This window comes from Canis lupus, chromosome 13, assembly GCF_003254725.2.
Source record: "Canis lupus dingo isolate Sandy chromosome 13, ASM325472v2, whole genome shotgun sequence".
NCBI lineage: Eukaryota > Metazoa > Chordata > Mammalia > Carnivora > Canidae > Canis > Canis lupus.
The window spans coordinates 59134699-59159649 of NC_064255.1; the positions used below are offsets into that span (position 1 = coordinate 59134699).

Below are 24951 nucleotides of genomic sequence, written 5' to 3' on the forward strand. Positions count from 1 at the left end.
TTTCTTCTCCAAACATCATCTTCTTGCTCTAGTTGGAACCTGATTTTCTTCCAGTATAAAGATTCTTCACCTCCATTTAAAGTGGTTTCTCCCCAGTCCTTTTTACCGTTGTCCATATAAGTGAAGAGGATATTTCCTTGCCCATCATTGCCAATTCCAAATCATTAATTAATTAATCATCCTCTCTGCTCCCTGAAATCAAGTTGTATGCTACTATAACTCTACATGTGATGTCTTGTGGATTTATATGGAAGTTGTAGTAGGCTGAATAATGGCTACCAACGGATATCAGGTCCTAATCCCTGGAACCTGGAAATGTTACCTTATAAGGAAAAAGAGTCTTTGCAGATATAAGTTAAAAACCTTAACATGGAGAGATCATCCTTAATAATTTAGGTGGTCTGTAAATCTAACTGTATGTGTCCTTATAAGAGAGAAGCAGAGGGAAATTGGACACATAAGAGGAGAAAGGTATAAAGATGGAGACAGAGATTGGAGTGATGTGACCACAAGCCAAGGTGTGTGGCAGCCATAAGAAACTGGGAAAAGAAGAGAGTGGATACTGCTCAAGAGTATGTGAAGAAAGGCAAATGTGGCTTTCAGCATTGAATAAGGGACAATGGCCTGAGATAAAGCTGAGAGATAGTCAGGGACCAGATCCTATTAGGCCTGGTAAGCCATGTTAGGATATCTTCATCCTAAAACCAATGTACAGCTATTTGGATATTTTAAGCAGGGGGATGATCTAATCAATTTTTGTTTTAGGGAGATCACTTTGCCTAGAGAGGGGCCATTGTATGGAGGGCAGCAAGAAAGGATGTAGATAGCTCAGTTACAAAGTACTTGTAGAAGTCCTGATAGGGTATTTGGTCATGAGGGCAGAGCCTTTACAAATTAGATTAATGTCTTTTTCATAAGAGAGACCCTGAGGACCTCCCTTGGCCCTCCTACCATGTAATGACATAATGAGAAGATGGCAGTCTAAGAACCAAGAAGCAAGTTCCCACCAGGTACCAAATCTCCTAGCACCTTGATCTGGGGCTTCCTAGTCTCCAGAGCTGTGAAAAATAAATATCTGTTGCTTACAAGCTACCCAGTCTATGATATTCTGTTTAGCAGCCCAAGAGTACTGTCACAATTGGCCAATGAGTGAGGGAGGAGTTGGTTTCAAAGCCCTAGAGTCTTTTCTTCAATTTAGTACATGTCAGAGAGGCCAGTGTATGTCTAAGGAGATATGTCAGCTTCAAAGCACTGTCTGACATTGATTAAAAGCCTTATGGCAAGTTCTCCTCTTGCCAATACTGCTTACCTCACTGTCTTAGCAGTGTTATTTCAGTGAACTCTATTCAATAAACACATAAACAGAAATCTCTGACATAGAATCTATTTTCTGGGAACTTATGAGAGAGAATATCTAGTTTTGTTTTGTTTTTTTAAGATTTTTTATTTATTTTATTAATTACCTAACAAATACAAATATGTTCCCTGCAGCATTCTATTAATTAGGGGAAATCAGAAATAGCTAAAGTGTCTATCAATATACGAGTGGTTAAATAAATTATAGCAAATCTAAGTAATGTTTTCAGCAGATGTAAAAATCAAATTGCTAAAAGCTGAAATTTTCATGTTGGATATTAGCAATTTCCTTATTGATCACTGATTAACAAGTTATTTTTAAAGTATTTTTAATAACAAAGAAAAACAGATGAAGCAATTCTAAAAAAAAAAAAACAACACCACAACAAAGCATTATTTTTAAGACTTATTTTAATTCTTGCTTACCACATTTTCTGGGCACTTACAAAGCAAATATCACATAGATGTCCCATTGATCCTCATTGAAGGTCCATTGTACCGAGTTTGGCTTATGCATTAGATGTTAAAAAAAAAAATTAGATGGTTTAAAAAGTAGCCACACAATCTTCATCTACTCAAAGAAAATAAAGTATCTTTGTTCAGGAAAGAGATGATAACAACAAAGGCTTAAAGATACTGTGCCAATTGTTTTATTTTTATTTTTTAAGATTTTATTTATTTACTTGACACAGAAAGAGTGAGAGAGAATGAGGAAGGGAGAACAGCAGAGGAAAAGGGAGAGGCAGACTCTCTGCTGAGTAGGGAGCCTGACATGGGACTCAATCCTAACCCTGGGATCATGACCTGAGCCAAAGGCAGACACCTAATCCACTGAGCTACCCAGGTGCCCCTGTTTTATTTTTTAAATTATAGCAGTTGCTGTTTCATTTCTACACCTAAGTTACATTTTTAAAAAACCTAGATAGACCTTTATGTCAGCTTTATGATCCAGGAATATCTTTCTCAAAGACCTGAAGTCTTATCTTTGAGATGGAAATATTTCAAGAGATGACACCCCTATCTCCAGTTTCTGTGGGAAGGTAGGAGCCTAACTTCAGCGGTACCTTGCTCATATTTGCAATGTCCTATCACAAAGGTATGAAAAGTTTTATTTTTCTCTGGATAAAACCAATTAGCTAACACATATGGTCACCCCAATTACCAGATAGTTAAGATGCATCATCTGACAAACAGAACTTTCCAATTCCAAAGAAAATCCAAGAGAATTCTAGAATCTACTTCTTACTGTCAATCCCTAACATCATTAGTAAATGATGAAGACTACCCTTCTCTCCATTTTCTGACAATACTGTCTTCTCTTCCCAATTTATAGGCAGCAATTTTACTCTATATGCTCCCTTCAGACATAAGTTTCACCATATATAGATACTGCTGGAAATATGAGATTTCAGTAAATAATATATATTATAATATTTCTTACCATAAATTCTGGAGATTTTTGGTTTAGTTCATTATTACAAAAATAGTAAGAGAAGAGTATCTGCATTTATGGGTGTGATGTGGTCTTTTAGCATCTACTATAAAATAGCTTCTGTGCTCTTATCAGTCTGCTTCCCTTTACAGGAAGAAAACTGATATCAGTAGTATCTATTCATTTACACCACAAGAAGTGCTAGAACTAATAAGAGAAATATTTTAGTGTTGATAAAATCATCACTGCTGTGCGTGCTTTCTGCTACAAGTTGTTTCCTTGAAAATGTTATCTGAATTTCTTGAACATCACAAAATTAAATTACTAAACTCTATATGCTTATGTAAAAAGATATTATTAAGATGATATCCCAATTATTAATGTAATGCCTTATAGTATTAGAATATATGATTGATTGGCCCTACAAAGTTTCTAAGTGGCCAGTAGGTAGATAGGAGGACAATGCGGCAGGAGTGGTGGTAAATGTAGAATCTGTACACCAGAGGAGTTTAGGATCAACAACTGATGTGTGTTTGCATAATAGACTGTAGAAAATTGAGGGGAAAAAATGGGAAGGTATGAACATTTTGGTGCTGTACTAACTTCTTTTGAGTGTGAGCTATTTGATTCCCTACCTCTAGTGGCTGAGATGCCAGTAGGACTGATTTTAATGCCTTAGAGACACTTTATAGGGTTTGTGGCTACTGGGGTTCTACCCTATATCGTGTTCCCATTCTCTCTTGCATCATGTAGCTACCTCATAGGACAACAACTTATATCAGGAAAAAAGAATAGATAACCTATGTGTTCTACCAGGTAATGCATGCATGTTTTAATAGTAAAATATATGAATTGATACTAAAACTTCTTTTAAAATGTATTAGTGAATCATTCTTTTTTTTAAGATTTTATTTATTTGAGAGAGATTGAAAATGAGCAGGGAGGCGGGGCATAGGGAAAGAGAGAGAGAGAGAGAGAGAGAGAGAGAAGCAGACTCCCCACTGTGCAGGGAGTCTGACGCAGGACTCAATTCCAGGAACTGGATATCATGACCTGAGCAGAACACAGAAGCAAAACCAACTGAGCCATCCAGGTGCCCCTAGTGAGTCATTCTTAAAAGAAAAAAAAAAAATCAAGTTGATGAAGGATCTTTCAAAACCCCTCCAATATACCACACTGATTTCTGCTAATCTGCCTATAAGCTCATGTTCATCAAAGAGTGATCCACCAGCAAATGATTGTTTAAAATGCAGATTCCTAGGCTCCCCCATCCCAACTGTACATGAATTTAAGGATGGGACCCAAGACAAATTGTTGACAAATATCCTTAGTAAGTTTATAGACACCAAAACGTGAAAAACATTGTTCTAAGAGTATTCAAATGAGTTTTAACAACAACAACAAACCCAGGAGCTAACAATGTTACTGTATTTCCTTGTGAAGGGTTTTAATCCTGAAAGGACAAGACTAGTGGGTTTTTTACATGTTCTGAAAGTAGTGAAAGAAATTATTAGTACCTACCTGCCAGATATTTTTGATAACTCAAATAAGGTCTGTAGTCTAAATAATAATATCGTACTAGTGCTAATTTCCTGTTCTTGATAGTTGTCCTATGGTTATACAAAATGTTTGCATTAAACATAATGGGGCAAGTAATTTAAGAGAACACTTTTTACTAGTTTTGCAACTTTCTATAAGTAAAAAATTAATTTGAAATAAAATGATTTTTAGGACACTACAGCCTTTGAATAATCCCTAGTAAATCTTATTTCAGAAATAATAAAGTAAGTCCAGTTTTTTGATCTACTAGGGCTTTCTTGTCGACCCCAAAAATAAAATGGCTGGTTATTTTGCCAGCAAAGTGGGTTTATAAAGAAAGAGAAGAGAAAAAAAAAAAAAAAAAAAAGAAAGAGAAGAGAAATTGCAATTCAGGATAAGTAAACTATGGCACACCTTAGGCAGGTCTGAAGAAATAAAGGGAAGGCTTTGCTGGGTTCCTTCCTATCAATCATACCTACTTTATACAATAACAGAGTTATGGTGATAACTCTCTTCCTAGAGCAGATCAACCTTCTAAATTCTTTCTAGGCAGTTGAGGAGGGGATTGAAGGGCTCTTCCTGAATCTGCTGGGGTTTAGTTGCTTTTTTAATTCAGAATAATCTTCATGCCAAAATGGCCCATCTTGGGACCACCCACCCTCGGCCCTTGTGAAGCAAAATATCTATTTCTTATTATAAATCACAATATCACAATTGGGTTTAAAATATATCATTAAAATTAACTTCACATGTTTCTTTTTACTTTTTTAAATGTGTCTATGAAAGAATTAAAATACATGTGTGACTTATGTTATATTTCTGTTAGCAATGATCTAGAGATGATAATCACTTTCATTGTTTTGGCTTATTTTCTTTTTATTTTTTTAGGACCACAAATATAAAAAAAGAAAAGACTATGATATAAATTAATAGCCCAGATCTTAGGACCAATGTCTTTATCACAAGACTATTATATTTGTATATGTGAATATTTATTGGAATATTTATATGTGGGAGTAAGTCAATGGTTAGTTAATCTGATCAGCAATAACTCTAGGGCAGGAAATGGTTGGATCTCAGGAGAAGAGTTATAGTTTTTAGTCTGGAAAACTAAAATGGGAAGACATATGATGGTTATGTAGATGAACTATCTCTGACTTCAAACAGAAAACTCTTTTGTCATTAAATTTCTAATTTTTTCTAGCCTCTCCCTTTTATCATGAATCTCTTGGGCACTGCCTTATATCTTCTAGGCCTCACCTCAATTCCAAATGCAAGTATGGCAAATAGTTCTGCATAGACTTCAGACACCTTCTGTCTGACATCACTTCAAGTGTCATAGGACTCTTCTAAAAACTTCAGCATAGGATGCCCATGGGAGCCAGATCGACCAATCCATTTGCCCAACCTGGAAATGCAAATAAGCAATTCACCATGGGTCAGTTCTCAGTCAGTGAGGGAAATGTTCCTTCTTTATTTCCTCAGATGGATAATTCTGAGTAGTATTCTATAGGCCTCTTCAGAAATCTCTGTGGGATAGAACACCATTCCTCCATAGGTGCCAATTCAATAACACATCCAAGTCTTGGTTTTTCCTTCTCTATTCCTTCCGAATCCCCCATTTCTAGGATCACTTCCAGGAAACTATTTGCATGGAAGTCATTGTTTCAGGTTCTGCTTTCAAGAGAACCAAAGCTAAGATCATCACAGCAGTAGGGTGGAGTCTTAACTTCCAAAGATCTCTTCCAAGTCCATGCACATGGGAGAGAGCCTCTAAAATGGGTCTCAATGGTCTCAACCTCCTGGGATTTGCACACTGTGTAATCTCCTCCCCTGAGCGTAGAATTGGCTTATTAACATTTCTACCAATTCTATGCTACTGAGGTGATAGGATGTTGCTTCCAAGGATACAAAAAGACTGTGGCTTGTCTTGGGGACTGTGCTGGGTTGACTATTGCCCCCCAAACATTTGCATCCAACTGGAACTTCAGAATATGACCTTATTTGGAAAAAGAATCTTTATAGATATAATTAACTAAAATGAGATTATACTGGATTATACTGTGTGTGTTTGTGTGTGTGTGTGTGTAATGTCAGGCAGAAATGATTGCTATAAAGATATGTAAAATAGAATAAAAGGAAAATGGGTAACAGAAACTATTATACAAGTTACAGTGGTCAACATAGGCTTTTCTGAGACATCGACCTCTGAGCAGAGACTTGGATGAAATGAAGAGGAGGAGAAATCACATGACTATCTGGGGAAATAGTTTTCCAGTAGAAAAAGCAGAAAAAACAAAAATGTGGCAGCAGAAGAATTCATGAAATGCTTGAGGGTCAGCAAAGTGGCCAAAGTAGTTGAAGAATTAGAGAAAGAGCAGAAAAATAAAAAGTTGTAGAGGTAATGGCCAAAGAAAAATGGTTTTTACTGAACCTTATAAAATGAAATAAGAACTTTGAAGTTCATTCTAAGTTTGGTGGAAAGCCATTGTAAGATTTTAAAACAGAAAATGATATGATCAAACATATTTCAAAAGGCTCTGAATGACTTCTGTGTGAAGCAAGAAATTGAATGTCAGCGCTGAGTAGGATAGGAGCAAGAGACAGAAACTTAAAAGGCTGTTGAAGTTATCCAGGTGAGAAAAATTGTTTTGGGGACTGCAGAAGAGGCAGTAAGAAATTGTTGAAGTTTGGTATATCTTGAAAATAGAGCTTGCAGGATCTGCTGATGGATTGAATGTGGTGGGAAGTTTGGTGCCTGAGCAGTTGGTTGCATGGTGATGCCACTGAGATGGTAACACTCAGAAAAATATGTGGAATTGAAATTGGAAATCAAGACCTCATTTTTAGACATGCTGCATTAGAGAGGGTGTTTAGGTGTCTATGCAGAGCTGTTGAATGGGCAATTGTTTATATGAGACTGGAATTCATTGAAAAGGTTGTACTGGAAATATAAATTTTAGCAGTTGAGAAAACCAGAGACCAATTCTTGAGTGCCACTAAATGCCCAGACAAGTTGATTTTTTCAACTGATGTCTTAAGAGTAAGCTGCAGATACAGGTTTCTGGTTATGGAATGAATAAGTCACAGGGATGAAAGGTACAGCATAGGAAATATAGTCAATGGTATTGTAATAGTGTTGTGTGGTGACAGATGGTAGCTATACTTAGGGAAAGCAAAGCATGATGTAAATGAACCAATAAAATAAACTATAGGCTAACTAAGCTGCCTTGTACAACCACGAACAGGAATTAAATGGCAGAAGCTCAAATGGAATGAAAGATTTTAGGAAGCTACTCTGCTATTATAAATGTTTCCATATTCATTTTTCCAGAATGAACTCTATTCCACAGTAACAAGAATAGCTGAAAATGATTACTGAACTAATGAAGCTAATGTCTCTGGAATTTTGGAGTTTCAGAGAATGGAAGAAGTAGCAAATAATATTCTTTTCAAAAGGAAGCAGGTGTTTAATTTACAAACTGACAAGTGAGCTTGAGTTTAGACAAAATTCTAGAGAATATTGTTATACTAGAAAATTTTTAGATGTGGGATGTGAAAGATGGGAGTTCAGAGGTTTAGGGCCTGAACAACTGGAAGAATGGCACTTGACTGTGCAGAGACAGATAGTGGATATAACACGTTTGGAAACTAGACAGATTATGTTTGAAAGGGTTATTAGACGTCTTAATGCAGATACCAATAGGCAATTGGACATAGAAATTTGAATTTGAGGAGAGAGGTCTGGACTAAAGACAAAAACCTGGAAATGCCATCATGTAGATGGTATTTAAAACCATGACACAGGGGCACCTGGGTGGCTCAGCAGTCTTGGGGTTGAGCCCATGTCAGCCTCCCTGCTTAGCAGGGAGTCTGCTTCTCCCTCTCATACTCCCCCTGCTTGTTCTCTCTGTGTCTAATAAATAAATAAAACCTTTTTAAAAATTAAATAAAACTATAAGACTGAAGAAGATCACCAAGGAAAAGTAACAAGGTCTTGGCCCTAGAGTCAGCGAACATTAGGGGGTTAAGGACAGGGAGGGCAACCAGAAAATGAGACTAGCCTGTGAGTACAAAGTCTGAGTGTAGCAGGAAATCAGGAATATGTGGTGCCCTGAAAGAAAAGGAAGGTTTAGGAAGGAGGAAGCAGAGATCAACTGTGCAAGATGCTATTGATGACACATTTAAGATGAGAACTCTACCATTAGATTTAGCAACATGGAGACTATTAATGTCCTTGCAGAGCAGTTTTAGTGAAATGATGGAGCCAAAGCTTGATTGAAATGTGCTTAAGGAATAAGGGAAGGAGAGGTATTAAGAGATAGTAAATATAGACTGATTTCTTCAATAAGCTTTCCTGCAAAGACTTGAAGCAGCAGCTGGTGGAGAAGTGGAGTCAAAATAATTTTGGGGATTTATATATGTTTGTTGTTTGCTTAAGATCAAAGAAGTCACAAAAAAAAAATAGCTGACTATGTAGGAAAGGGACGGAAGAGTTGCTGGAGCAAATTACTTAAGTAGGTGAGAGAAGCTGGGATCTAGTGTATGGGTGGAGGGATTGCCTTTCAGAGCACCTGGGTCAACAGGCAGGAAGGCCAAGTGTGCAGGAGCAGCTGCTGACATGTGAGTAGAGGTGGGCGGAGGGTTTCTTCAGGATGCTTGACTTTCAGGGAAGGTGAGAACCAAGATCATCAGTGGAGAGTGGGGATGAGGAAAGAGGTGTTAGGGGAATGGAGGAGAGGAAAAGATGTGAAATAGACATCTGGAAGAATAGAAGGGTGAACAACGAAGTGTCACATGATGTTGGGGAAGCGCTGAGAGTGTACTGGAGATTTGTGATCATGAGTTTGAAGTCAGACCTGTCGGTGTGGTTTTGTGTTTTTTCTCCAAACATGTTCAATGGCGTGGTATAGAAAAAGAGTAGGTGGAGATTTGGATTTTATCAGGGTTGTGGTTAAAAAGCAAGTGCCATAGGTCAGTGAAGCAAAAGAGAAGTATAGGAGTCAAAGGTATGTGTGGGGCAGTCATTATAGTGATTGTGTTTATTTAAGCTGGCTACAGCTGTGCCAAAGAGGTATAGATTAATGAATCAGTGTCAACTTGGGAACATCTTCTAATTGCATTTCACAGGCTCTGTCTTCTACTCCACCTTGAAAGTTGTACACTAAAAACTTTATTAGGATAAAAAAATAGTAATGGTTATTAAAATTGAGAATGAGAAATATTTATGAAGTATAGACTTATACTGGAATCCATTCCACAAGTACAGTGTAGAAATTGATACAGATGTGTTCGAAAACCATTAAAGACATTATGTATCAGGAAATAAACAGACACAGGATAGGATCATCATATAATCCATGTCTTTTAGTCTATATTTGATTGTGGACTATCCAGAAAGTGTGGAGAGCAATATTATACATCAAGCAACATGAAATACTTGGAAATACTATGGTAGAATCCAAAATTATTTTTTTTTAATTTATTTATTCATGATAGTCACACGGAGAGAGAGAGAGAGGCAGAGACACAGGCAGAGGGAGAAGCAGGCTCCATGCACCGGGAGCCTGACGTGGGATTCGATCCCGGGTCTCCAGGATCGCGCCCTGGGCCAAAGGCAGGCGCCAAACCGCTGCGCCACCCAGGGATCCCAGAGTCCAAAATTATAAATATTATGGCATAATACATTCATGAAGGCAATACTAATTTTTCTACCCAAAGTAATTCCTTTTTTAATATTTTTCATGTATTGAGTTTGCTTGCTTTTATTACTATCATCACTCTTTATTTAATAAATTTTTATTGAGTATGTGCCATAAATAATAGACTTTCCTATGAACTGTGAAGGTTATAAAAATGAATCAGTCATGGTCCCTACTGCAGAGGACTTAGTCTAGTTGTTGAAATCAGATCTATTCACATAGATAAAATATGTATTAATATTAATATAATATGAATAAATATTCACATATCTAAAAAATATGGAGAGCATAGGTACAGATAGATTTAAAAAATGGTAAGAAGCCAGCTCAAAGAATTTGGCAGTTTCTTAAAAAACTAAACATGTGCTTACCATATGACCATTAATGCACTCTAGGCATTAATCCCAGAAGAATGAATGTTCACATAAAAACCTACACACCAACACACAGATGTTATAGTAGCTTTATTCATGATAGTCAAAAATTGTACACAATTCAAATGCCCTTCAGTGAGTGAATGGTTAAACAAATTTTGGTACATCTGTAACATAGAATACAACTCAGCAATAAAAGAATGAACTACTGACACACGCGACTTGGATTGATGTCGATGGAATTATGTTGAGTGGAAAAGCTAACCTCTTATGGTTTAATACTGTATGATTCCATTTATATACCATTCTCAAATAGACAAAATTAAAAGATACATAAGAGATTAGTGGTTGCCAGGAGTTAGAGACTGGGACAGGGATAGGGAGAGAGCCAGATGGCTGGGAGCAACTGGAGGGGTCCTTGAGATCAAACTATATTGTATCTCGTCTGTGGTGGTAGTTATCCAAATCCACACATGATAAAATTACATAAAATTAAAAGCACACAAACATCTGAATAAGGTTGGTGGATTGATGGATTATCTCAATGTCAGCTTCCTGATTGTGATAATATACTATAGCTAAGAAGATGTTTACCATTGTGGGAAACTGGATAAAGGATACAAAGGATTGCTCTGTATTATATTTTAAAACTGTATGTGAATCTCTGATTATCTGAAAATTTTTATAAAAAGGTTTTTTCAGATGATAAGGAATTTCAGAAAAGAGGATGCTATATCTACTTGAGGGAGTCAATAACTCCTTCAAGGAGGAGTTATTATTAAATTATTAAATTATTATTAATCTCCTTCAAGGAGGAGTTAAATAAGAAGCCAGACCATTCTGTTAGTCTATCTCATTTCAAAGATATTTATTCAAACTATTATGATCAAGTACCAATTGTTTAAAACAATAAACCATAGTTTAATTACAATAGTTATAATAGCTACCGTTTCTTGAAAACCTACTATGTTCCAAGAACTGTGCTGAGTACTTTCAAACATTATCTCATTTTAATTCCTATAATCAATCATTTGAAGTAAATATCATTATCCCTGTCTTATAAGTGAGTATATATTGAGGCTTAGGGGCTTAATCAGCTGGCTTAAGTCACACAGTTAATATAAAATCTGGATTTTAGTTTCTTAAAATACATGCGTGAACAATAATAAAGCTATGTTTTCTGCATAATACAAAAATAAAACAACAACTCTTAAAAGCTTATTAGAATACAGAGCACTTTACTAGATACAGTGAGAAGAGATAAAAGATATAGAAGGAACTGCTTACCTCTTGTACAATTAATGAATATTATTCCAGTCATGACTTCTTAGCTTTCTCCAATGAGATGGTTAGACATGTTCAAAAGAAGTCATTTTAAAAACATGACACAGTGTGTTATCTATTTCTCTGAGCACATAAAGTTTGAATTATTTCTCATTTTTTCACTGTGACCCAACCTGTTTCTCAAATCTTTTGTAAAAGAATGTATCAAAAATATTTCTCTGAGGACTATGATGTCACTATTAAATTAAACTTCTAAAATTTCTCCTTAATTTAAATCTCTTCAAGTTTGTTTGCAGAAGAAATTAGTCATAATACAGGTTACAAATTTTTAGTTTGGAAACTCACCTCCAGAAATCTGGGAAATATTATCATGATGTCAATTTACATGTATTCATTTTTAAATGCCTTCAAAAAGAGGAATTGTGTTCGTTTGGTTTTATAAGACCCTAATATAGAATTTCTACTACAGTTTTTATTACTTGAAGATCTTTACCTTCCTACAACTTACAGGAGCCACCTACAGGCCCAACTGCAGAATGTCCTGAAACAGGGGATCCATTTGGAATGGAATACTGAGAGTAATTCAGTTTGAAATGTACTTAAATCTTTGTTTAAAATTCATCACTTCCCTCAATTTTGTTTTTCCCAAAATATTTATTAAATGAAACAAAAATAACTTATGCAAAATATTTCACACTGTCAATTTATTGCAGTTTTCATTTTATTTTAGCCAACCACCTAAATTTTACCAGTTCATCTGCTAATACTACTTGGGTCGGTAAAAGCCCAATTTTTCCTACTATTGTTAGTTTTCAAAGTGATTATGGTCAGATACAGAACTTGGATGAGTAGCTGTATACAAGGAGGCAAGGGTATTGGAAAAATTTAGTGAAATCTCATATATGCTGGCCTGAGTTCTAATTAAATTCATAATGGCCTAGATCACTTGCCTGTTGTGTCTCTAACTGCTCAGTAGTTATTTACCAAAATTGAAATTATGAAAGTGGCTGACATCTGGCTATTACTCTTCAGTTTTACCTGTAAGCGGTTAGTAATTCAGTATTATACTAGACATAACAGGAAGGCAGCTTCCAGGATAAATTCCTATATCTTCCCATCTAAGCCCAGAGAAGTCTAAAAGGTCTCTGGGTCCAAGCATGGGCCCGATGCAGCAACAGGCAAAGATGTGCCATCATCTAAAAATAGGAGGTCTGGCTTCCATTTGCATGACTTTAACTACACATTAATACCTGGACCTTATTCCTTTCCAGGCTGTGTATTTGAATACAGAAGCCACTTGGTGAAAATCCTGCGTCATTCAATAGTTTGGACTGATTCTCTCTTCATTCTCTTCTATTCAACAACAGTAAAAAATCTTAACACATAAGGTATACTGGTTGTTCTTAAATGAATTTTCATGGCCTCTAATTTTAAAAGAATTTGCAATACATTGAGTAGTATTGTTTTCCCATCTTCCTCTTTTTCATGAACTATTATAATATCAAGCAAATGGATGCTATTTTTATTATATATTGATATTCTTAACTGTGCAATATTAAATATGTATTATTTGCTTTAACTTAGAACAAGTACATTATACAGCATTTGTATAATTATTATAAGCCACAGAAAAATGGAATTATCCCCACATTGATCTCTGTAGTTGTGAGTTAGAAATGAAAATAAAACTTTATCTTGGTTTCTGTGCATTTTCTTAATTCCCATTCTTTCTCCATCTTAAGTATTTGGTATTCTGGGGTCTGTTTGCTTGACTTGTCATCATGAATGTGATTGTTTTCCTCATTCCATTAAGAAAAAAAAAAAAACTCCTAATATTTTTCTGTACATAAAAATGTAGTTCTTTCCTTTTTACCCTTCCTTTTACTCTGTCCTGCATCTTGAAAATGGAGACTTCCTAAAATGAGAGAATCTGGGTAAATCAAAGAAGGAATCACTTCAAATTGTATATATGCATAAGAAATTTACGTCAATTAGCCAAACTTTTGATGCAAAGACTTCTGCAATTCTGTATCTCTGAGAATGGCCCACACTTAAAAATAAGTTCCATTCTGCTAAGTTTTTCTCTTAGATACCAGTTTTGGAAAGGATCCAGTCCCGGAAAGCAGTCACTCTAGTATAAACACCTGGCTTATTAGGTTGCCCACATTCATCTCCCCAGCTCACTATTCCAGCAAGATACCAGATATCTCTAGCATCTGGACTAACAAGTGGTCCTCCGGAGTCACCCTACAAGAGAAGAGAGAGATTAGTAATTAATATTCAGTTCATTACTGCAGTATTTTTTTTCTTTTTCTAGCTTGAGTTTAATGAAAGGGACGGTTTTCTAAAGTTTCCAGTGTGCTCAAATGCAGAAGCGATACCCCTGTCAGTAATTCACATAAGGAGGGTCCACTACTTAGAGTATTGGCTTACATTTGGGGGTCAATACACTGAGATTAAAGGCACCATCTCTTTGGAGAACAGTACTCTTATCCAGTACATCTGAGAAGATAATTCCTCATATTCTTTATCAGTGTGACATAGCTCCCAGAAGAAGGGTAGAGTCTATTACTGATAAAAAGCAGACACTAGAGTCAGACACCTGGATTTAAATCTCAAGTCTGGCTCTTCCAGCAGGCTGAGACCTTTAATTTACATATTCGTAATGCTTCTAATGATACCTACCCCCAGGGGATAATTTTGAAGATTATTTAAGACAGTAAGTATAAAGTGCTTAGCATAGAACCTGGCATAAAACAGAATTTAGTAAATACATATTTAAAACTACAAATTCCAGTTGTTTATGCCTTGTGAACTCTGGAAGGCTGTTTCTTTATATAGCTCATAAAAACAAGGCACAGGCTGATCTTTCCTCAAAATCTTGGGGTCTCTGTGTGCCCAGGGGGCTCAGCGGTTCAGCTTCTACCTTTGGCTCAGGTCGTGATCCTGGAGACCCGGTATCAAGCCCCACATCGGGCTCCCTGCATGGAGCCTACTTCTCCCTCCGCCTGTGTCTCTGCCTCTCTCTCTCTGTGTGTCTCTCATGAATAAATAAAGAAAATCTTTAAAAAAAAATCTTGGGGTCTCTATTACTGATCATCCATTACATATTCAGTACTTTATGGAGATCTTAATTAATTACATATTATCCCATTAACCCATGTAATTCTGGCAACAAAATGTAGAGTGAGGTTTCATTTTCTCCATTTTAGCAATGAGGAAACCAAAACTTACAGAACTTAAGTAATTTGCCTGATGGCATATGCTATTCAATGGCAGAAATGAATCTGAATCCAGAGCAATCTAACTCAGAAGTCCAGATTCTTTTCCCCTGCATTATATTAACTTCCTTGTGTATTTTCTTTTGGTCAAGTAAAAATATCAATTAATACTAATGGGAACTGAATTTGTAATAATGTGTCTGTAATTTTAAAATCAGTTAGCCAACAAATGTTTACCAATACCCTCAAAGTCATAGGAGATGTAAAAAGAGTGTGAATATATGGGCCTTGCCCTCAGGTACCATACAAATAGATCATTTTGATAATTGAAACTCAAGCCCATACGAAGGCAGAAGTAGATTAGGACAAAGAAACAGAAGATTCAAGAGATCACAAAATTTAAATCTAATTAATTGAAAGATGCAAATGAGTTGTTTTCATGCCTGCTAATATATGGGTTTAGTAATTTTGACTTTCAAGTCTTATTATTTAAGAAATACATTTTGTAAAGCTATAGCTGCCATGGATAGCGATTCCTGTGATGATTCTGAGCAAAGTAAATTAAAAATCTTCAGGAAAGAATTCATCATTCTAGATGCCTCTAAGAACATTTGTTATTCATGGGAAGAGGTCAAAATTTCAACCCTTCTGGATGACTTTGGGATTTGAGATCTCAGTGGATGAAGTCACTGCAGATGTGGTGCAAATAGTAAAAGATCTTGAATTAGAAGTGGAGCTTGAAGATGGGACTAAATTGCTGCAATCTCACGATAAAACTAATGGACAAGGAATTTCCTCTTACGGATGAACAAAGAAAGTGGTTTCTTGAGATGGAATCTACTTCTGGTGAAGATGTTGTGAAGATTGTTAAAATTACAACGAAGGCTGTAGCATATTAAATAAACTTGGTTGGTAAAGCAGTGGCAGAGTCTGAAACGATTTACTCCAATTTGAAAGAAGTTCTACTGTGGATAGAATGCTATCAAACAGCATCGCATGCTATAGAGAAATCATTCATGAAAAGAAAAGTTCATCTATGTGGCAAACTACATTATTGTCTTATTTTAAGAAATTGCCTCAGCCACCCCAAACTTCAGCAACCACTACCCAACAGCCATCAACACTGAGACAATATCCTCGGAGAGCAAAAAGATTACAACTCATTGAATGCTCAGGTGATGATTAGCAACTTTTAGCAATAAAGTATTTTTTTAATTAATTAATTTATTTATTTATTAATTTATTTATTTTTAAAGATTTTATTTATTTACTCATGAGAGACACAGAGAGAGGGGCAGAGACACAGGCAGAGGGAGAAGCAGATGCCCTGTGGGGAGCCTGATGTGGGACTTGATCCCAGGACCCCGGAATCATGCCCTGAGCTGAAGACAGACATTCAACCACTGAGCCACCCAAGGGTCCCAGCAATAAAGTAGTTTTAAATTACATGTGTGCATTGGTTATTTTAGACATAATGCTATTGCATACTTAATACACTACAGCCTGGTGTAAACATGACTTTTATATGGATTAGGAAAACAAAAAATTTAGTTGACTTGCTTTATTGTGGTAGTCTGGGACCCACAATATCTTCAATGTATGCCTACAGTGTTTCATGATGCCTTGTTAAGTTTGGATGGCACTTGTACAATTTTTAGTCTTCTGCTAAAAATTTAAACATATGAAGGAAAATAGTTTTGGAGTAGGTAGAAATGTGAGACTGAATTTGGCAAGAGGTTAATTCTGATTATACAGATCTGGAAGTTATTAAAGGGACAGCTGAATTCAGAGAAAAGATAGTTTAGTATATGGAGAATGGAGAAAAATTTCATCCAAGATCTGTAAGTCCTGATGGATCGTGAGTCTTAAAGAAAGGGAGAGAAGAAGATACCAAAATAAAGAACCAGGGGCATTGACTGGCTCAGTGGTTGAGCATCTGCCTTCAGCTGAGGTACCTGGGAGTCCTAGGATCAAGTCCCACATCGGCCTCCCTTAAGAGAGCCTGCTTCTCTCTCTGCCTGTGTCTCGGCCTCTCTTGCAGGTCTCTCATGAAAAATTAAATAAGTAAACAAACGAACAAATAAACCAAAATAAGGAACCAGAAATGAGTGGTGGGAGAAATAGGAGAGGAAAGCAACATATTTGAGGATCATAGAACCCAAAGAAGAATCATATTTTAGAAAGAGGAGGTAGCAAAAAAAAAAAAAAAAGAAAGAAAGAAAGAGGAGGTAGCCAAATGGCACTGAGGTGAGAAAGTAGGAAATCCAAGTAAAGACTTTTGCATATGATGTTACTAATGATTTTTGAGATTTTAAAATATATGGAACTGGTCAAGTTCAAAAATGGTGGACACTAGACATAAAATGGGGGGGGGGGATAACTAGTCCGAGAGATAGGGAAAAAATGGTTTCCAGAGATAGGAAAGCAGGGTTTTATAATCACAGAGTTAAACTTGGTTCCTTCTCTTTAATTCCTCAAATTTATAAGGAACATTCACATCTAATACCATCATTGAAGTGGTACTATAGAGTAGAGAACATATTTGCAGATGAAATTATTATGACATTTGGAATTTACCATAAATAGGAGCTGAGATATTTGAAAGAAGATCATAAATGATGATCACAAATGCAAAATCACAAGTGTTAGAGGCAAGTAGGATGAAAGAGATCAAGATAAGAGAAGATCTAGAATAGCTAAACTATGATTCTGACTGTTAAGAAACCAAATTAAAAAAAAAAAAAAGAAACCAAATAAAATACAATTGATTCTTGCTTTCACAGCAGTTATTTTTTATGGAGTTGCCTCAAACCCTGAATTAGTGAATACTGAATCATCATTCCTGGGGGATATAAAGGGTGAGATTTCCATAAGCCTCTAGTCATATTTTATCAACTGATCAATACATAGCCATATTTTATATATGTTCCTATATAAAGGTACATTACTTAGGATCTGTTATTAACTCATTAATGTTGAACTCATAGCCAACAGCACTGTAACTCATGCCTGAGTGAAGCTTACCTAACACATATATTTTCTCCATATGACATATCACAGTCTTCTTGACCTTACTGCATCGCTACACTTGGAGACTATTTAAACAGCAAAGTCACCAATAAAAAGCACAAAAATGTGGAAAATATGGCATTAAAAAGACCAAAAAAGAGGACACAAGTGTATGATATGAAAGCTGAAACAAGAAGGCAGATAATCTCTTTTTTTGACCTCAGGTGGGAACATGCACACTGGGTCACTAAAAATTTTTGCCACTCTGCATATGTTCCTGAATGATCACAAAAGTGCCTTGATGACTGATTTGGGATTTACAAACAAATTTTAGCAAATAGGTGAATTTGTAAGTACAGAATCTGCAAACAGGGACTCCTGGGTGGCTCAGTAGTTGAATCTGCCTTTGGCTAAGGGTGTGATCCCAGGCCAGGGAATGAGTCCCGCATCAGGCTCCCTCCGAGGATCCTACTTCTCCCTCTGCCTATGTCTCTGTCATTCTCTGTGTGTCTCTCATGAATAAATAAATAAAATTAAAAAAAAAGTATCTGCAAATAATGAAGATTATAGGTGTATTTTCAAGTGAATCTTTTATTAAATTGGTTTTATTTTAGTATTTTTATTCACAGAATCAACTTGAATTTTCTGTAGAATTTTGTAATGGAACCAGTCTATATCGTTCCATGTCTTCCTTCAGGGAAGAATAATCTGGGCATCAGAGCAGACAAAGAAATGCAATGAATTAAGTCTAATCTTGAGTGTTCGTCTGGAGAAAGGTCAAGTGGGTGAAAGAGTTTAATGTAGCATATTGAACAATGCTGAATTGACTGACCCAGAGGTAAAAGTTGGGAAAGGACAATGATGAAATCAGTCACGGATTAAGGGAAATAAAGCCAGTGAAAGCAAAAAACAGGTGCAGTGTGTATGCGAGGAAGAAAAAAACATGAAAAGTTGCCAAAAAAAAAAATTCTTAGAGATGAATGATATACCACTGTATGAACCTAGATTGGAAAACATACAGAATAGCATGTAATTTCAAAAACTAATTTGAGGCTTAAGAGTGCACATTAAGGGCAGCCCCAGTGGCGCAGCGGTTAGGCGCCGCCTGCAGCCTGGGGTGTGATCCTGAGGACCCGGGATCAAGTCCCACATCAGGCTCCCTGCATGGAGCCTGCTTCTTCCTCTGCCTGTGTCTCTGCCTCTCTCTCTCTCTCTCTCTCTCTCTCTGTCTATGAATAAATACATAAAATCTTAAAAAAAAAAAGAGTGCACATTAAACATAAGATCTATCAAATCACAAAATTAATTATAGGAGAATTAAAGGGTGTACCCAAGTACTGGCCTTGATTCTATCAGCAATGTGGATGAAGACAGTGGGCAAAGTCACATTGATGGTGCTAGCCTATATACTAAAAAGTGAAAGCAGGGCTCAAAATGATGTCTATGTTCTGGACCAAGATAGAATAGAATTACTTTTTGTTTAAGCTAAATTTAAAAGATAATAATTAATTTTTAAAACATTGGACTTAGCAATAAATATAAAAACTCTGAAAGGTATTTAGAAGAAGCCAGATGCGAGCTAGAAAACTTAGAAATGACTCAACAGTGAGCTCCCTGAATTTACTTTTTTGCTCCACTTATCCTGAACACAGAGCTTAGAAAAACATCAATCTATCAACCTGCCAACAGATGCAAATGAAAAAGAAGCCCAAGAAAACCTTTCTCTCTCCAGTCAAAGAAACAAAAAGGGGGCAACCAATGGAGGACACAAAACTTTTAGACAATATCCTCTCTACTCCAACCAAACACAGAAAGAACTGTGGCACCCTTCCCAACCCCCATCGACAAAGGCAAAATGGTGAGCCTAGATCTCTACCCCTACCAGGCTGTCAGGAGGCCCAATCCCCCACCACTTCTGGGTGTTAGAGGAGGCTGAGATGGAAACTGACTTTCATTTCTGTCAGGTAATGATGAAACTCTCCTCTCTTTCCTGTGGTACCCAGCTGGGGAGCATAGACTATAACTCAATGGAAATGAGGCCTAACTCTTTCACTAGGGTGATTTCAGAGGAAACCTAGTGGAAAGTCAGGGCTTTCCTCACTACCAACAGTAATGAGGCCACTACCCCATGATGTCAGTGGAGGCTGCAAGGGTGACAGTAACAAGGCTCTCCCAGCCAGAGTGGTATCAGAAGCTCAGTCCTCTAAAGGAGGTTTTCGTGGCAATGGAATAGTTCTCAACTGCAGTGATGGTTACACAAATCTGCACATGTAACAAAATGCCATTAAACTAGAAGCACACATTGCACCAATGTCAGTTTCCCAGCTTTCATACTATACTATATGTATGTGAGACATAACATTTGGGGAAATGGAGGTGAAGAATATATATGAGACCCCTCTGTAAACTTTCTATAAATCTATAATGATTTCAAAATAAAAGGTGAACAAAAAATTATGCAGCATACTAATAAGTCAAACTATGTACCTGGCACGCATCTCTTTTTCCTTTCAAGAAGCCCGCACATAACATTCTAGGAGTGATGGCACCATTGTAAGATTGGGGTTCATTACAGGTTTGAGTATCTATGAGATCCACCTGTGCTTGCCGAAGGTGATTTTGACTGCTACCTAAAGGGAAAAAATAGCCTTTATATTTGTAGATATACATATATTCTATAAACCTCAAGAAAATCTTTCATAGGGAGACAGAACATGAAAGACTCCTAACTCTGGGAAACGAATTAGGGGTGGTGGAAGGGGAGGTGGGCGGGGGGGGGGGGTGACTGGGTGACGGGCACTGAGGTGGGCACTTGACGGGATGAGCACTGGGTGTTATTCTATATGTTGGCAAATTGAACACCAAAAAAAAATAAATTTATAATTAAAAAAAAAGAAAATCTTTCATAATTATTGGATGAGACGGCAATATAGGATATGTATTTTTTTTCAGTTACAGTCATATTTGGGGAAAGACTTATTTCCTAACTACTTTAAATGAAAAATTAGGCACCTATGAGAGTACCTTAAGTTGTTTAAGTGACTTCCATCCTATAGTAATACTTAGAATGTAATTTCAGTAGGGATAATGGTGGAATTTTGATTCTCTAATCATCACAATTTAGGCATATTAATGATCCCCAATCTCTTATGCGGTTTATTCCCTAGTAAAGAGTTCAGATACGTTTACTCTTTCAGACACCTTACAAAGCACCATTCCTATAGTAATACTGATAGTAACCTAAAGCAATGAAGGAATGTATGTGTCTTTTAAATGACGTAGTCCACAAATAGGGCCTGACTTGCCCAGGTCCATATAACCAACCCACCAACATATTTTGGCATAATGACATTTCCATCCTTAGCTGGAAAATGCCTTAGGATACCAAATTGGGTCACTGTGGTTTGATTGCTCTTCAGATACTCACCATCATTTTGTAGTGCTCCAAATCCTGTCACAAACATCTCACTGCCTGGGGGAAATTCATGGGATGCATCAGGGAGGCAAATCCTATGTACTGCATTTGTGTAGGGAACAGGGCTAGAAAGCTCTGCTACTGAAATATCATAGTCATGTGATGGATACTTATATTTTTCATGGACAAATATCCTTCGAAGGCCTTGTTTCATCTTTGGAGGGTTTATTGTTACTCCAAAGGAAACAGTCCATCTGGCTGGGTCATTATACCTGACAAAGAAGTACAAAGAATAAATTCCACTTTACCATTCTACCAATGTAATGACTTGTATTAAACAATTTAGGCTGCTGGTGTCAATATAAGTTTTCTTTTTAAAATTATAGTTTCTATATATAAAAGCAAACTCTTTCTAATCTGCGAATCAGGCTCAGGAGTAACATCAGAGAGAAATGCCACAGTGGCATGGTTTTTAGGAGATACATGCTACTCTGCGTTTGAGTCGCTCACTCCAGATCCTAGGACTTTTTGACATTTCTAGGAATCAGTGATTCAAAGAGACATATGGAAAGCATATTCTATATGGAATCAAAGAACTAAATGTATTCTATGCACCATGTCCCCTACCCACGAACATACACATTTCTCTGAAAACTGCAAAGGCTACACATAAATATAACAAAGTATTACTATCCTATTTACATAGGCATTTTGCATTTGCATTGGGTTGAAGGTTGTATTCCAAGGAATGGAATAGTCAACTTAGTGGTATAATTTAATACTACCAAATTTCTTCATATTTAACTCTTTCTTGCCATGTGGGATTTCCCCACTGACCTACCATCCCCCTAGTCCCATCTCTGATAGATATACAGCAGAGAGATATGGCTCTTTGACATCAAGCTCAAAGTCAAAAGATGGCTTTAAAATTTATTTAAAACTCCTACTTCGGGGCAGCCCACGTTGCTCAGCAGTCTAGCGCCACCTTCTGCCCAGGGTGGGATCCTGGGGACCAGGGATAGAGTCCCATGTTGGGCTCCCTTGCATGGAGCCTGCTTCTCCCTCTGCCTGTGTCTGTGCCTCTCTCTCTCTCTCTCTCTCTCTCTCTTTCTCTGTGTGTCTCATGAATAAATAAATAAAATCTTTAAAAAATTTCCTTCTTCCTTTGACAAATTATTGTGGATAATTTATCTACATGTACTTTGATGCCATTTCCATTTTCAGACTATTAAACCTCTCACTAAGATTTATGAGTGTCCCACTCTTGGGATGTATATGTTATCTTTATATTAAACTCATCTCTTTCAGGGTGCCTGGGTGGCTCAGTCGGCTAAGCATCTGCCTTCAGCTCAGGTCAGGATCCAGGGTCCTGGGATTGAGCCCTACCTTGGGCTCCGGCTGAGCCGGGAGCGTGCTTCTCCCTCCCCCTCTGTTCATGCTTTCTCTCGTGTGCATGCTATCTCTCTTTCTGTCTCAAATAAATAAATAAAAATTAAAACCTTTAAACTCATCTCTTTCAAACTTCATGAGGTATTTCCTTCCTGCCAAAACCCGATGCACCTTGCTTACCCCAGTCATTCACAAGCCAGTCATTCAGGACTTACGTTCTAAAGCAGTGAGCGGCACTCACAAGCCATGTGCTATTAATTAAAGTTGCTCCACAGCGGTGGATTCCATCCCACTGCAGGCTAGCTTGCCACGGCCATTCACCCTCTTCTACCTGAGTCCCACCAACGATCCTGAGACTCTGTCTTGCAGTTTTACTCCTTCGTGTCCCACAGCCTGTCAAAGAGAGATGATGTGATGCCTTACTTAGCTGTTGCTTTTACGTATCAAACTGTATTACTATCTCAAATTTTTGTACTTTGTGCTCCAATAGTATCAAGCATTTTTTCTTGTTCTCACTTTTCCTTAAACTATAGCCATTCATTAATTTAATAACTATTCGTCTTAAAGATTTAAGTCAATCATTACCTCCTCTGGGATGCCTTCTCTAACAATTCCTCTGCCCCCAAACTGGATTAGTTATGGCTTTTATGATACTTCCATCATCTTCATCATCATCTCTATATATGTGTGTGTACATATATGCATATGTATATATGTCTGTCTGTATAAACATGTATATATGCTAATAGTTACCAGTACTAATTATATACATATTACATATATACTGTATATAAGTGTATAGTACATACACATAATATATATGTATACATATAATATGTGTACATATAACATATATATATATGTATATATAGCTTATAAAAGGGCTTCTTAACCTTGGCACCCTTGACATCTTGAGATAGATAATTCTTTGTTGTGGTAAGCTATGCTGTGCATCACAGGATATTTAGAAGAATCCATGGCCTATACATATTAGATGCCAGTAGCATTCCCCCTGCCGTCATGATAACCAAAATGTCATAGTGGGATCCTGTAGGGGTCAAAATTGCCCTAGTTTGAGAACTACTGCTTTAGAATTATGTATCCATACATTAGGTTCATACATCTAGTCTCATTAGAGCATGAGTTGCTTTAGGCAAGAATTATATCTCATCCATTTTATATCCCTTTTGCCTAATACACAACTAGCACACAAGAGTTTCAGAATAAATATTGGTGGCAAGAATACACACTATTTAGGTAACAGGATTATTCTTTGGTCCCATGTTTAATCAAGTTTGTGAATTAACCAATATTCTAAGCTGGTGAGTAGTGTACTTCTTTCCACCTTTTAAGATAAATATATTATCTACTAATTTTATACCTATTAAATGTATCCTCTAGATCATGGGGGGTGGGTACCCTGCTTTAGGGAAAGGGAAATACCAGGCCTAGAGTCAGTATTTTTAAAACATAAGTGAAAATATTATCTGGGCCTTCAGTAATTTTACCAATATATATCCCAACTCCATGGTTACCTATGATTTCTATAGTATGGAATTAATAGCATCATGAAGATTTTATTTAGTGTAGAATAACAATAAGTTTCTGCCTGTAGCTGAAAATTTCCAACATACAGATTACTTTTACATAATCTTTAGAAAATGTTTGTGAGAATATATTGTAGATATTTGCAGTAAGAACATTGAGTCTCTTCTCCCTTTAACAATGGTTCAAGTCACTTTTTTACACATCTGTCACAGGCAACTATATATCCACTCCAAAGTTTTCCCAATTTTTTTATTCTTTGGTAAGAAAATGTGCCTCAGAGAGAAGTTAAAGCATCCCGAGCTGAGCACAGACCAAACTTTATTCTGACCCTATAACATCACACAAACTATTTACAAAGTAAACCTAAATGATCCAGTGTTAACTTTTTACATTCAGGTAATGCAATTTTTAAAAATATATAACACTTACAATTGTTTATAAAGTTGTCTGTTTCTGTCTTGTTGATTTCTGAAATACACAGAAATGGTGAATAGAACAGGGCCAGCACATCAGAATTTCATAATGCCTCTGAGTACTTCAACTAGGAAAGGTGGTTAATTCTGTTATAAGACAGAACCTCTAGGTTGTAAAAACAAAAAAACAAAACAAAACAAAAATAGCAACACAGTTTATTATAGACAGAGTGTGGTCATTCCTTGGGAAAAGGACGATCTAAGCAGTG

The 24951-nt window shown here is 36.6% G+C and overlaps 1 protein-coding gene across 1 annotated transcript in view; it reads right to left on the minus strand.

The window, feature by feature from the left end:
• Nucleotides 1-10480: 10480 nt before the first annotated feature.
• LOC112652296 (transmembrane protease serine 11E-like) overlaps nucleotides 10481-24951 on the minus strand; it is a 42501-nt gene continuing 28030 nt past the window's right edge. The window contains exons 6-10 of the mRNA XM_025435822.3: nucleotides 24699-24737; nucleotides 22937-23114; nucleotides 21345-21604; nucleotides 20405-20547; nucleotides 10481-13934 (exon numbers count right to left, since the gene is read on the minus strand). Of these exons, the coding sequence (XP_025291607.1) occupies nucleotides 13773-13934; nucleotides 20405-20547; nucleotides 21345-21604; nucleotides 22937-23114; nucleotides 24699-24737 (782 nt within the window). The 3' untranslated portion in view covers nucleotides 10481-13772. The remainder of the gene's footprint in view (nucleotides 13935-20404; nucleotides 20548-21344; nucleotides 21605-22936; nucleotides 23115-24698; nucleotides 24738-24951) is intronic.